We start from the raw sequence: 13144 nt of genomic DNA, 5'->3' as shown, positions 1-13144 counted from the left end.
AATGTATGTGTGTTAGCGTGTGAAGTGGTCACCACACCATATTAGTTAATAAAACGTGTTTTTTTTCTGATGCTCACCAGGGGAGCATCATCTTTGCAACACTTCCTTCCTGTTTTTGATCGTGTGGTTGTACAGCTAATGTGTTTTAGCCATAGAAACAAAATCTTTTTTTTTTTATTTTTTATTGTTTATCATTAATCTAATGCTTTCTTCTGAAACAGCTGATAATTCATACATTTTATTTGGATTTCATATGGTTTGCATATACAGTATTACTTAATCACTATAAGAATTATAATATGAACTTCCAGAGGACTCTTTTATAAATATAGCATATAGCAAAGATATTTATTATATATAACATGATATATGATTCAGATATAATACATAAAGGATAAATATGAAGTACAACATACAACAGGACTGAAGACAACAGACAGCAATGTGTAATTTAATAAATTAAACTTAACTAAACTCAAGTTTCAAACCCTCTATAGTATAAAGGTAAGGCCTACTCTGGCATCTTAAAAAAAATAATAATTTAAACAGATTATTGTAGATAGTATAGCATTTTGTGGTTCCTTCATAGAGTAACAGCTGGGGGTGACTCCCTGATGACATCATCATTTCTGGTACTATATAACAGACCGGTTTTAGGACTGTATCCTATCAGAGACCCTCAGCTGCTCTGTGTACTGTAGCCTGACCATCATGCGTGAAATTGTACATCTGCAAATTGGGCAGTGTGGCAACCAGATCGGCTCAAAGGTAACAAAACAAAACTCCTCCATTTATTCACTCTTTAAGTTTTAATATGCACAGGTCTGACTTTTGAAATGTTATTTTGAAAACAATGTTAATGACATGTCTCTTTGATTATAAGCAATAGAAAGCATTACCGCTGGATGATTAAAGTCACTGTTAATAAGAAATTTAATTTTGTTTTTTTATGACTCTGGCATAGATAAAATGAGGACCCACATCTGTAACTTCAATTTTCTTTACAAGTGACACCACTGATGCATATTTTGACATGTACTGGTCCTCTGCATGTTGCCAGTTGTGAGTGACACTGGGTGTTCCCTGTCAAGCAAAAGACAAGATAAGAGCCAAAGCTAGGCTGGCATGGGTGGGACCTTTTTTTTTTTATCATGGCAACCACAAAACAAGAGAGAGGACTGCAAGATAATACAGCTATAGCTAAAGTGACACATACCCTAATTATATTTTGAGAATTAAACAATTTCACCAAATAGTTACATTTGTTGAAGGGTTAATGTAATTTCATTGTGTAAATAAGGGATTTTTAATGTGTGTTGGGAAGAGACAATATAAAACAGATTGCATTTTAACCTATATCCAGTTATTTGACAGTCATACTGCATGGACTGATAATGTTAGAGGACACTTTAACACAACTGCATAAAAAGACATGTAGATTAAAGGTTCAAAACAGTGGAGGACACATGCGAGATCTAAACCCTGTTTCAGAGAACACAATAAGGTGCAGTGACACTTCTCTTCTGTAACTCTCTCTTTATAGTTTTGGGAAGTGATCAGTGAAGAACATGGGATCAATGCAACAGGCATCTATGAGGGCGACAGCAACCTCCAGCTGGAGAGGCTCAACGTCTACTTCAATGAGGCACACGGTAAAAGAGAGCATATACTGTGCATCAATTGAAATGCGTTAATTTGTACAGCTAATTACTAATTTGTATTACGTTTTGTTTGATGAGCTCAAAATTACTCACAGCTCTCAGGTGCTATGTTTTTGTTGTTGTTGACCATTCCATGGTTTCCACAGGTGGGAAATACGTCCCCCGAGGCCTGCTTATTGACCTGGAGCCTGGCACCATGGACAGTGTCCGAGGAAGCCGCATCGGGGCCCTTTTTAGGCCGGACAATTTCATCCACGGTGAGGCAACTGATAAATAAGTCACACAAGGGAGAATACTTTACATACCTTAATTAGTTAAATTCAGATGACTTTAATAATTATTGTGGCAAAGAAACTCTGCAACTATGATTATACATGGTACTGTAACATTTGGTGCTCTGAAGGCAGATGCCCCCTGAATGGAAAATCCCACAATTGATTTGTATCTGTTTGTATTTATAAAAATCCAAAACGTTTCAGTTTTTAATATTTATTAAATGTGAATCCCCCCCCCCCTCAATTCATCCTATTGACAGAATTAGACAAACCCATACACTTTTATTTTGGTACTGCAGGGAACTCCGGGGCCGGTAATAACTGGGCGAAGGGCCACTACACGGAGGGAGCGGAGCTGGTGGAGCAGGTGATTGACAGAGTGAGGAACGAGAGTGAAAGCTGTGATTGCCTGCAGGGCTTCCAGCTGGTTCACTCGTTGGGGGGCGGCACTGGCTCCGGCATGGGAACCCTCATTATCAACAAGATCCGAGAGGAGTACCCTGACCGCATCATGAATACCTTCAGTGTCATGCCCTCTCCTAAAGTATCCGATACCGTGGTGGAGCCATACAACGCCACTCTGTCCGTCCACCAACTCCTGGAGAACACGGACGAGACCTACTGCATCGACAACGAGGCCCTCTACGACATCTGTTTCCGTACGCTGAAGCTGACCACACCAACTTACGGGGACCTCAACCACTTAGTGTCCTTGACAATGAGCGGGGTCACGACGTCCCTGAGATTCCCCGGGCAGCTCAACGCAGACCTGAGGAAGCTGGCGGTCAACATGGTGCCCTTCCCTCGCCTTCACTTCTTCATGCCAGGTTTCGCGCCCCTGACGGCCCGTGGTAGCCAACAGTATCGAGCCCTAACTGTGCCCGAGCTCACCCAGCAGATGTTCGATTCCCGCAACATGATGACGGCGTGTGACCCAAGGCGAGGGCGCTACCTGACGGTTGCAGGTGTCTTCCGTGGCAAAATGTCTACCAAGGAGGTAGATGAGCAAATGCTTGCAATGCAGCAGAAAAACAGCAACTACTTTGTGGACTGGATCCCACATAATGTCAAGGTTGCCGTGTGCGACATCCCACCACGAGGCCTCAGAATGGCCTCCACCTTCATCGGCAATAACACGGCCATTCAGGAGATTTTCCGCCGTGTGGGTGAGCAGTTCTCCTTGATGTTCAGACGGAAAGCCTTTCTTCACTGGTACACGGGGGAAGGCATGGATGAAATGGAGTTCACTGAGGCAGAGAGCAACCTCAACGACCTGGTGTCAGAGTACCAGCAGTATCAAGAGGCCACGGCCGATCTAGATTGGGAAGCAGAGGATGAAGAAGAGGAGGGACCCACATCATCGGTGAAAACAAATGTTCAGTCTCGCACAGAAGTTCAACTGGAAACAGTGACTGAAACAACCACAGAAACTGTAGATGAGTAGAAGGCATGCAGTTGGGTGTGTAGGTTTCACACCTTGTTGCAAGAAAGAGAAAATAAATGTGGGAATGTTTGTCTGAAAATGAACTTTTATTTTGTAGTTAAATTGATGCCTCTGGTTGACTTAGATAGCCTTTATTAGATAATTGTGCCGTGACATATTTACACAATAGTGCTTATCATCTTTTATGTATTGTTCAAATGAATTTTTTGTCTACATTTTTTTCTTTTTGAGAATTAAATTCTTTACTTTTACAGTATGTATTTCAACATTATGGAAATGTCTGCATGTATATATTGAATTTTTTTTGTATTATATCAGCTCTTCATAATCGACAGCCAATTAATGAAATAAAATTGTAACATTAACTGTTTTTTCTCCAGACCTACAGTAAAAGTTGCACTGAGTGTTATGTTAAGTTAAGATTGTTAATAAAAACAGTAAAACCAAAATGAGAGTGTGTTCATTCCAACACTACTATAAAAGACCCAAATTATGTACCTTTTCATTCAGTTATTTCATTTGAAGTTGAACTCAACCTAATTGAACTCTGCTGTGATGGACAGCGACAGTGATACCCTTCTTGGCTGTCACACAGTTTCCTCCCACTGGTACAAGTCTGGTACACAGAGATTACGTGTAACTTGGCCAGAGTGTCTGCACTCTGCAGATAAGCACATGTGATGTGGAAATGTCCCAGTACTACTGCAATAAAGTCAAGCGGGCTCAGAGATATACAGGGGTAAAGAAGATAATGCTGAATGTAACCCACATGTGAATGTAGGCTATGATGATTTAGGCGGTATTGCACCACAGAGAGCAAACTTCTTAAAGTGACAAAATAATAATTGTGTCAAGAAGAGAGAAACTTAGTTTTACCACCAAGGATGTGGGGTTAATGTCTAGCCTAAATGTTACCAAAGAAAGGACCACGGCTCTTGCTGACGAGCCTAAAGCATTGCACCAGTGTGGTAATGTCACCAAAACCCACAAGTTAACACACTTGTAACATATTTCAGCTGATCCAGAAAGACATTATTAGCAATGCTGTACATCAAGGGTGGTGAAAAACTGTCAATTGTTGTGTAGGAGCTGTCATTCTTAGCACAGGAGGCGCCTGGCTAGCAGCATTACTAGAGATAAGGAAACTACCGCTCATTCAACAGAAATTATTTAGGGGGCCAGAGCAGTTTTGACTCGTCACCCTTTAAGCTTAAACTATGTCATCTTGTAGCAGCTTTTCACAGGGTGCACTTCTACTAATTACAACCAACTCAGACTGACTGTAATTCCTGAAAAAGTAAAATGATTCACTATTAAGTTACTAAATAACCATAACTACGTCAATTCACTTAATTTATATGTCTAAAATATAATTTTAGACTTATATCATGTTAATCATCTCACAACCTCTTCAGATTGCAACCCCTCATAGATGTCCTCACAGGCAACATCTTGAAAATCAAGATTGGTTTATGTCAATTGTGTCATAATTAATCTCCTCTGGCTGACTCTTGATAGATAGATAAAAACTTGCCAATATAATATTATACCTTTATGGCCCGCAGAAATCCTTGATGCAACATTGACAAGGTGTTCTAGAGTGAGGCTAAGGTTATGTCAGTAGGGGTGGAAAAAGCATTAAATAAAAATAGAAAAAAACAAACAGTGAGTAGCTGTTGGCGAGAAGCCATGCATTCAATTTTTACTTGAGCATTAGCATCTAAACATACTCATAAAAGTAGAATGGCCAGTTTCAAAATAATTTAATTATAGACTTTCTTCTTGGTGCAACAATGTGCTTTGCTCACAGACCTGTGGCCTTGGGTATTTTGAAAGGCACTTATATAAATGCAAGTTATCATTATTATTAAGATGGGCCTGATGATTATTATTACTTAATATATGTTACTGCTGTAAAGTGCTATGCATAACAATTTGTTACATCACATATTGACTGCTGGTATAATTTTGTAATAATCATATAAAATGTAGCTTGTAAGGCTTCAAATAAACACAAGGGGGGATAAGCATTTTAGCTCTGAAATGTAGGCTATAAAACTGCATAACATAAGTCAGTATTATATCCATGTATGTGGTTAGTTTCCACCACTCGTGAGTTACTGCTTCTTCTTCCAAGGTTGCACATGACAACTTTTAACCTTCACGGGGCTGAGTTGTGTAACATCAGAGGTTATAAATGGACGATATGTCTATTAGTTTGCACGGCTGAATAGAAAATGCACCGCATGCTATAACGCTAATGTGCAGAGCTACAATCATACAATCGTCCATTTTCGGTTGTCGTTCATGACTTACATGGTTTTATTTAAAGGGATTTGTCGTTCAGTGTCAATGAACTCCTGCGGCATGCAGCAGACTCTCGGAAATGCGTAATGAGTCATGTGACCACGCCGGTACAGTGGGAGGGGACTTGCGCTTGTCTTTGAACGTGGTTCACTGATTTCAGTCAGTGTGACAGTGCCTACCTCCCGGCTCATCCACTCGTCTACTTCAGCCTCACCAGCTCCAGTCACCTCGTTAAACCATGAAAATCTGGACATCAGAGCACATATTCAAGTGAGTATATCTGTTAAGGTGACCTACATTACTGTTTTTTAAACCGGCTTTGTGTGTCTGCTAGGTGGCCCGGCTGTCACGGGTTCACTGTCAGGCTCAATGCAGGAAGCTAGCTGGCTACGTAACTAATCCTGTGACCAGCACGAGCATGGTTTTTAACCGTGTAACTGTTTTTCATACATACCGCGTTGTTAGAGGAGGTAACACACTAACACCGACAGTGTACAGTCGTGGTTAAGGTGAACAGAGAGCTGTCGGTGCCCAGTTGTAGAAAAAAAGCGGCGGAATTGCGTAAGCAGCCGGCAGGACCAACCCCCGGCGCGCGACCTTTCCCCTACATTGTGCTGCGCTTCGTCATAAGGCATCGCCGGCGCGTCTCCCTGGCAACCATCCACCACGACGTTCGACTAGAATTTCTACTATAAAATTGGTTTAATTTGGTGATAAGTTACAGAGGCCTGGTAATCTGAGAGAAAGACATTCAGCTCCACTTCATTCATATTTTTTATCCGAAAATACGGTAAAAGCTGGTAGACAATGCTTGTGACCCTGACCTAGTGATGACATTTTGATACTATTTATTTACGGTATATAACGCTTTTACGAGTGCTCAAAGACGCTACATAAGAAAAATTATATTACAGAACAATGTGCAATATCAAAAAGAAAAAAAAGACTGAAATGAAATGGATACAACTCGAAGATAGAAGAGCAGAAATTAGACACATTTAATTACACACTATAAGCCAGTATATTAATCTAACTTTTTTTTTTTAATTATTAGGCTACTTTTGCAAAGCAGAAGCCAATATTATTTCTGCAGATGTCTTGTTTTTTCGATAGGCCTACAGCAAATATAGCGGGGCAAATAGTGATGAAAATTCAGTAGGCTAACCTAAGGCATCTGATTTAATTAAGTCATCATACCAGAATGTTTCTCTCCGAAGTGTAAAGGAGAAGAAATTCAAAGCAGTAGGCTATGCAATCCACAAATTTGAGCTTATATGTAGGCTATTGTTACATTCATACCACAACTATACATAAGCAGTTGGTTTAAAAAGAATAGAAGAAGAAGAATTAGGACACTGAGTTTTTATGTTTGGTTTTAAGGTTTTACAGCTAAGAATTCACTTTTTTGTCTTTCCCTCAACAGCCATCCTTGGGAGACAGTGACCAAGGCTGCTATGCAGAAGTATCCCAACCCCATGAACCCCAGTGTGTTTGGAGTGGATGTTTTGGACAGAGGCATCGACAAACAGGGACGCCTCCACAGTAAAAGACTGCTCAGCACAGAGTGGGGCCTTCCATCTATAGTGAAATCGGTGAGTATCAGAAATCCATTATCAGAAGTGGTGACTGACCAGTATTGTGACATTGTGGTAAAAACTTGCTGCATCTACTTAAATTGTTGAAATGTGACTCTGAATGGAGAAACACATGATCGTCAGTTTGTGCTTTGTTCTGGCCACTCTTCTTAAGGTTATTTAATCAGAGTGGTATGACTGTGTGAAAGGGATTATAACATAAATGATAAAACACATACTCTTCTCATATTATGTTAAAAACTAGCTTAAATTAACTTTTTAAAGTCAGACTGTTAAACAGCACATGTGAATCCAGTTATAGGCTCAGTCCCTTTAGTACCGGAGGTAGGTTAATGCTTTCCAGCCAGTGAGCGTGACCTTATCCTGCACAGCTATTTCTGTCCCGGGGTGTCGGCCGCGGCAGACTAGGCTGCTGACTGGAGGTGGCAAGTTTGTGGCCTTGTGCCACGGCTCGTGTTGTACAGGACACGGTAGTGCCATTTTTGTCATTGCCAAGGTGTAACCCATGACGACGTGTGATGTAACTTTCCGTCTCTGTGTCAGCTCAGTTAAAACTGGAGGTCACTGAAATACGGAGCAGTGACGGAGGCTCTGGGATTTCTGCAACATGTCAATTGAACTTTCCCCCCGTTTCTTGAACTTTGTGAACACAGATGGTGATAAGGCTCGACAGAGACAATGTCCTGTCACTCTATCGTGTTTTAACCTGTGTAAACATGTGGCAATCAGATGCTGTTCTTTTGACTGACCTTTGCTGTCTAAGTATAGCCCCTTTAATTCCAAGGACAGTCTAGGACACAGACTTGCCCCAGTGATTGGTAGCATATTAACATAACCCTTAATCAGATTGCACCAGACTAAATCACTACTGAGCCTCAGTGCATACGTCTAGACTGGATGTACCGTGACAACAACTTCCTCTGATGTCAGTGTGCCACTGTTCTTTCAGTTTAAGACACTTACAAAGAATTGGAAGAGGAAACTTAATTGGTACATTCAACCTCAAGGCAAAGGAATTAAACCTACCCCGAATGAGTGAAATATCACATTTTAACAGATTTGAATCGCTGTATGTAAGATTTATTGTTCTAAAAATGTCTTAGGTTTATAACTTCTCAAAGAAGCTGAATATTAATTCTAAAACGTTTTAATGTAGAAACTTAAAGGTGTACAGAAAAGAAAACTGAATTTGAGCCCACTCTGGATCATAAAATGAATATGATAACTCATCTTTCAGACGATGGAGGCCAAACTTTGTGCAAAATTCTATTTTTGAGTAAATCCGGGATGAAAGTGTGTATTTTTTTTTTCGCATTGGATAATGCAGGCGCACAGATTATACGTCAGCCTGTACACGATTCACCAGCCACTGATATTGGATCCGTAATCCGTCATTCAAACGTCTGAGACACGCACACACACACCGAGCTCGGTCTCGCCCCAAGCTTTGAATATCCCGCCCGCTCGATAGCGACCAATCAAATTCGTTTTCCTTACTCGGGTAAACTCGTGTTGCAGCTCGTGACAACTCGGCGCGACAAACAGGACAAACGGCCATTTCTGTACACCTTTAAATGTAGATGTAGTTGATCTGTGCATTATTTCATACAGGACATGAATCTTTGTGCAGCAATGCTTTTTAGTGTAGCCCAAGCAGCAGGGGCAGCAAGAAATTCATGAATAAGTAAACTAATCTGTGAATGTATCATTTCTAAGTTAAAACAAGTCAGCACAAGTGAAATCAAATTGCATATTGTCCTTGCAGTTCATCTGAGTTGATAGTAAACTGTGTTTCTGTCTTTGTCTTCAGATCATTGGCAACACGCGGACATGCACATATGTTCAGGAGCAGTCGGTTGTGGATCCAAAAGAGAAAACTTTTGAACTTCAGTCCACAAATGTGAGTATTTGACTCCTATGTTTGTATTGTGCACACATAAGTATGCAGACACTTATCTTGATGTACTAGCAGCAGAAATAGGATACTACCATAGTACATAATGTTAGCTAGGAGGACATGGGTCATAAGTCTCTGTCTCGAGTTACTGTGTGATGTAACTATTACAGGTCGCCATTTTAACCTACTTTTTTTTTAGCACTATATGTTCTTGTCAGACTCTTACAGGTGTTTATAGAACATGTTGTATTTTAGATGTGTCATCCACAAACACCCATATCACACCTCATTCCTCCTTTTGTGACTCTGCACATACAGTGACTGCTTAGTGTATGAAACCTTGAGACACACTGGAATGAAATCCTCCTTGTTACACAGGTCGACAGCTCACTTTTCTGCTGTCATCATTCATAACTTCTCTGACTATTCTCACTCTGGCCTGTGATGTCTTAACATTTATTTAAATTTGTGTCCTTTTTAATGTTTCCTTCATAGATAACGTTCACAAACATGGTGTCTGTGGATGAGAAGTTAACATACAAACCACACCCCGAGGATCCAGAGAAGTACGTTTTACTCTGTTGGGATTAATTTCACATGATTTAATTTTTTAAGGCAACTTTTAAATATGTTTTGCTTAATCATTTCATTTCAGAACAGTACTGACACAAGAGGCTATCATCTCTGTCAAAGGAGTCAGCCTCAGCAGTTACCTGGAGGGCGTTATGGCCAGCACCATCTCTGCTAACGCTGGAAAGGTAAGATCCCTTAAGACTGGGAAGGACATTTAACACACACAACAAGAATTATACTACACAAATTGTACACTCTAAGATTTTTACTTGAAGGGTTTTTTTGGTTTTCACACACACAAAACACATAAAAAGAGGGGTGTAGGTTTCTTTCAAAGGTCAAAATCCTCCCTTTGCTCCAGTCACGTGACCAATCACAGACACTGATCACTCAACACTTCAGTTGAAGCTCACTGACTCCTTTTGTCCCTTTAATCATCCCGTGTCACTTGAAATTTATCTTTAGACCCCCTGGAAGGGTCTTCAACACGACTGCTCGCTCCCAATGGCAACATGTGGTCTAATTCTTGTCCTTTATCCCAACCTTTTTTGGCTCATGACCCCATTTTGACATCACAAATTTCTGGCGACCCCACCATCATTTGCAGTCACATGATCGCAGCCATCAATCAAGATGCACCATATTTTTAAATGCTGCATTTTATTTGAACTTGATTTATATTCGAGAAAGTATAGAATACAGTTGTTTAAGATTGAGTGTGGTGTTTTTAATCATAATTTAAAAAGAATAATAATTAGTTAAAAAATATATTTTTATTAGTTGTTTTTTTTTTTTTTCAATGACTAAACATTTCAGGCGACCCCATTTGAATTATAGACTAATTATAGACTAATGTTTGTTTTGTTTTCTTCAGGGCCGTGAAGCCATGGAGTGGGTCATCAGACGGCTGAATGCAGAAATCGAGGAGCTGGCAGCCACAGCGCGTGGGACCATCCGAACCCCGATGGCTGCTGCAGTCACTGAGAAATGACACCTGCCTCTAATTTCCAATAGAGTCTAAGAGAAACTGCACACTCGTGCAAACCAGCCTCCCTTTATGATGCACTGGTGCTGTTTTGGTGCTCTGGATTTTTGTATTATTTAACTCCTCCATCACATACACTTTACTATCTACATTAGATACATGTCTAACAGCGGGATGCATCATAAAGGGATTCTGTAAAGCGTTTTTCAGGAGCTGCTGCTTGGCAGGGCTGCAGCCATGAGAGACTTGGGGAGAAAAACATGGGTGGTGCACTCAGGGACATTTTTCAAACCATACTACTATCTGTGTGTTTGGAAACACGTAGCGTTGGCAGAGCTGTATCAGAGGCATTGGAAGAACTGAAAATGTAAAGAAAAGTGCCAAATGAGACACAATGCTTTTTGTCCAGCCTCTTAAAAAAACACTTTGCTAGCTGTGTTTCCATCTGCCATAAGAAAACCAGAAACCAAGTGGCATGACCTCTGTGTTTACAACAACAGAGCTGCAAGGAAAACAGTTACAGTGCGATGAACAGTATAGGAGCGACGGCGAGGATTAACTCCTGTTGGGACATAGTGGCAGAAAACAAAGCTGTGTGCGAGACAGGGGTCAAGTGCAATGTGCGTCAAGGTTACATGGAAGTGGTTTCAGGTGTCAGAGTAAACGGTGGGTTAACACAGCAACTGACGGTGAGATGGTAATGATCCATTTCACAGTCAGGTTTGGTTGTGTAAAAAACCATCTCCTCAACAATGTTTTCTCGCGGGACCTCAATGATACCAAGACACTCTGTACCAGGCGGTGTTTGTCTGAAAGCCTGGGTAGAAACTGTATTTTGTTATTATTTAATAACTAATATTGTTATGATGGTATTTAAGTTAAATGAAGGGATCAAGGTACTTGCCATATTTATGTTTTCAATGATTTCATGTAGAAAGATCTTCTCAAACACATGTGCAAAAAGCGTAATGGTAAAAACTTGTTTTCAGAACTCAAACAGTCTAAGTGGTACACATGGGAATCCTCTCTCAGAGTAAGCCGGAGACTTAGCAGTGACTTTTATTTGCACTTAAAAAAATGTTTTAACAAAGAAGAGCTGCTACACTTGCTGGGGGAGCTGATAATTTGTGTATATACCGGTATATCGCGTTACTGTTTGAGAGATTAAATGTGCTTTACACTGTGTGTTTGAGAAGGTCTTTCGCCATATAGCAAACAGCTGTGTGGTGAAAGTGAACGCTCTAGTTTTATTATTTTCTACCTATGACAGGAGCATTTAGAAAAACTGTTCGTTTTGAGGAAGTGAGTGCGGCTTGGGCTGGCCATTGAGAAATGTGATAGAGATTTTAACTTAAACAAGTTGTCTGGTGCCTGTGAAAAAGAAATGTTGTCACCATCTGTAGAATGTGGCAGTATTTTTAACCTGTTAAATAGAGGACCTTTGCCAGTAATTCTTCAGGTTGGGTTTCAATCGGAATGAAACGGGCTCGGCTGCTGCTCTCATGAAAACTGACTATTGTGAAAATAAAATGTTCTGTTTTTGAGTTTGCATTCAAGATGGATTGTATGATATTTAACGTGAGTGGGTATTTATTCAAATTAATAGCTATTTTTAAGTAGTAAAGTGGCCTGTGTAAGAAAACGTCCAGTGCACATGATTCTGTTAAAATAGTGGCATGAATAACTGTGGGAGGTTCAGTCGAGAAATGTTCATTGAATGTATGCATTCCAAAAGGCACTGTGAAGGTGCATGAAGGTCTGTTTCTCCTCATTGTCATCAGAGTACAAACGCTGAAGCAGTTATTCTTCATACTGTAAGAACGCCAAGGTGTGGGCCAGTTCAACTGCATTCTTCTAACATTGATCATTCAGTAGGATGCATTGTTGTTGCATGTTTGAAATGGAAGAGCCGCATGCTGCCACACTGTGGTCAGATGCTAAACTTCCTTTTTCATCTAGTCAAGTATTGTCAGGAAGATTGTGTATAATTTAATGTCATTCTGGAAAATAAAGGTCAAGTCTTACCTTGACAAAAGTTAGGGCCAAAGTTAATAGAATGTTGCTGTTAAGTTACCGACTGTGTGAAATGAATAGTAGAAATAAAAATTATTTAAATTATTATCTGTGCGCTGGTCATTGTGATTTTTCTATTTCATTTGTTCTTTTCACTCTATTTTGCAGTTGTTCCCTCAAGATAGTCTTGCATATGCACCACCTGTAATGGAACTACTATGATAATGTTGCAGGTTCGGTATTTTTTTAGAATTATATCCCACAATGAGCGGACTCTGACCTTGGTGTCAGACAGTACAATCTAAATGAAAATGCAGTAAACTCAACAGTAAGCAACAAGTGATTGGCAAATTGGCAGGAGGAAAATCCCCTCTTGTTTAAAATAGGGTTGTAC

The 13144-nt window shown here is 40.2% G+C and overlaps 2 protein-coding genes across 3 annotated transcripts; both read left to right on the top strand.

The window, feature by feature from the left end:
* Nucleotides 1-671: 671 nt before the first annotated feature.
* On the top strand, nucleotides 672-3761 carry tubb1 (tubulin, beta 1 class VI). The gene is made up of 4 exons (XM_085777664.1): nucleotides 672-768; nucleotides 1544-1652; nucleotides 1808-1918; nucleotides 2236-3761. Exons 1-4 carry the CDS (start codon nucleotides 712-714, stop codon nucleotides 3378-3380), a joined length of 1422 nt encoding a protein of 473 aa, XP_085633790.1. The 5' UTR covers nucleotides 672-711; the 3' UTR covers nucleotides 3381-3761.
* A 2102-nt stretch (nucleotides 3762-5863) lies between these two features.
* prelid3b (PRELI domain containing 3) lies at nucleotides 5864-12707 on the top strand. 2 transcript variants are annotated; one of them, XR_015035880.1, is made up of 7 exons: nucleotides 5864-5957; nucleotides 7111-7279; nucleotides 9093-9182; nucleotides 9675-9745; nucleotides 9835-9937; nucleotides 10627-11140; nucleotides 11171-12707. XR_015035880.1 is itself a non-coding variant. In XM_085777663.1 (6 exons), the coding sequence occupies exons 1-6, from the start codon at nucleotides 5926-5928 to the stop codon at nucleotides 10741-10743; spliced, it is 582 nt and encodes a 193-aa protein (XP_085633789.1). In that variant the 5' UTR covers nucleotides 5864-5925; the 3' UTR covers nucleotides 10744-12707. The 2 variants fall into 2 exon arrangements, 1 of the variants encoding a protein (XP_085633789.1); XM_085777663.1 differs by having other exon boundaries at nucleotides 10627-12707.
* Nucleotides 12708-13144: the final 437 nt, after the last annotated feature.

This window comes from Trachurus japonicus, chromosome 5 (genome assembly GCF_045865225.1).
Source record: "Trachurus japonicus isolate A0001 chromosome 5, Traja_1.0".
NCBI lineage: Eukaryota > Metazoa > Chordata > Actinopteri > Carangiformes > Carangidae > Trachurus > Trachurus japonicus.
The sequence above is the reverse complement of the archived record's forward strand: the minus strand, read 5'-3'. Positions and strand labels throughout refer to the sequence as shown.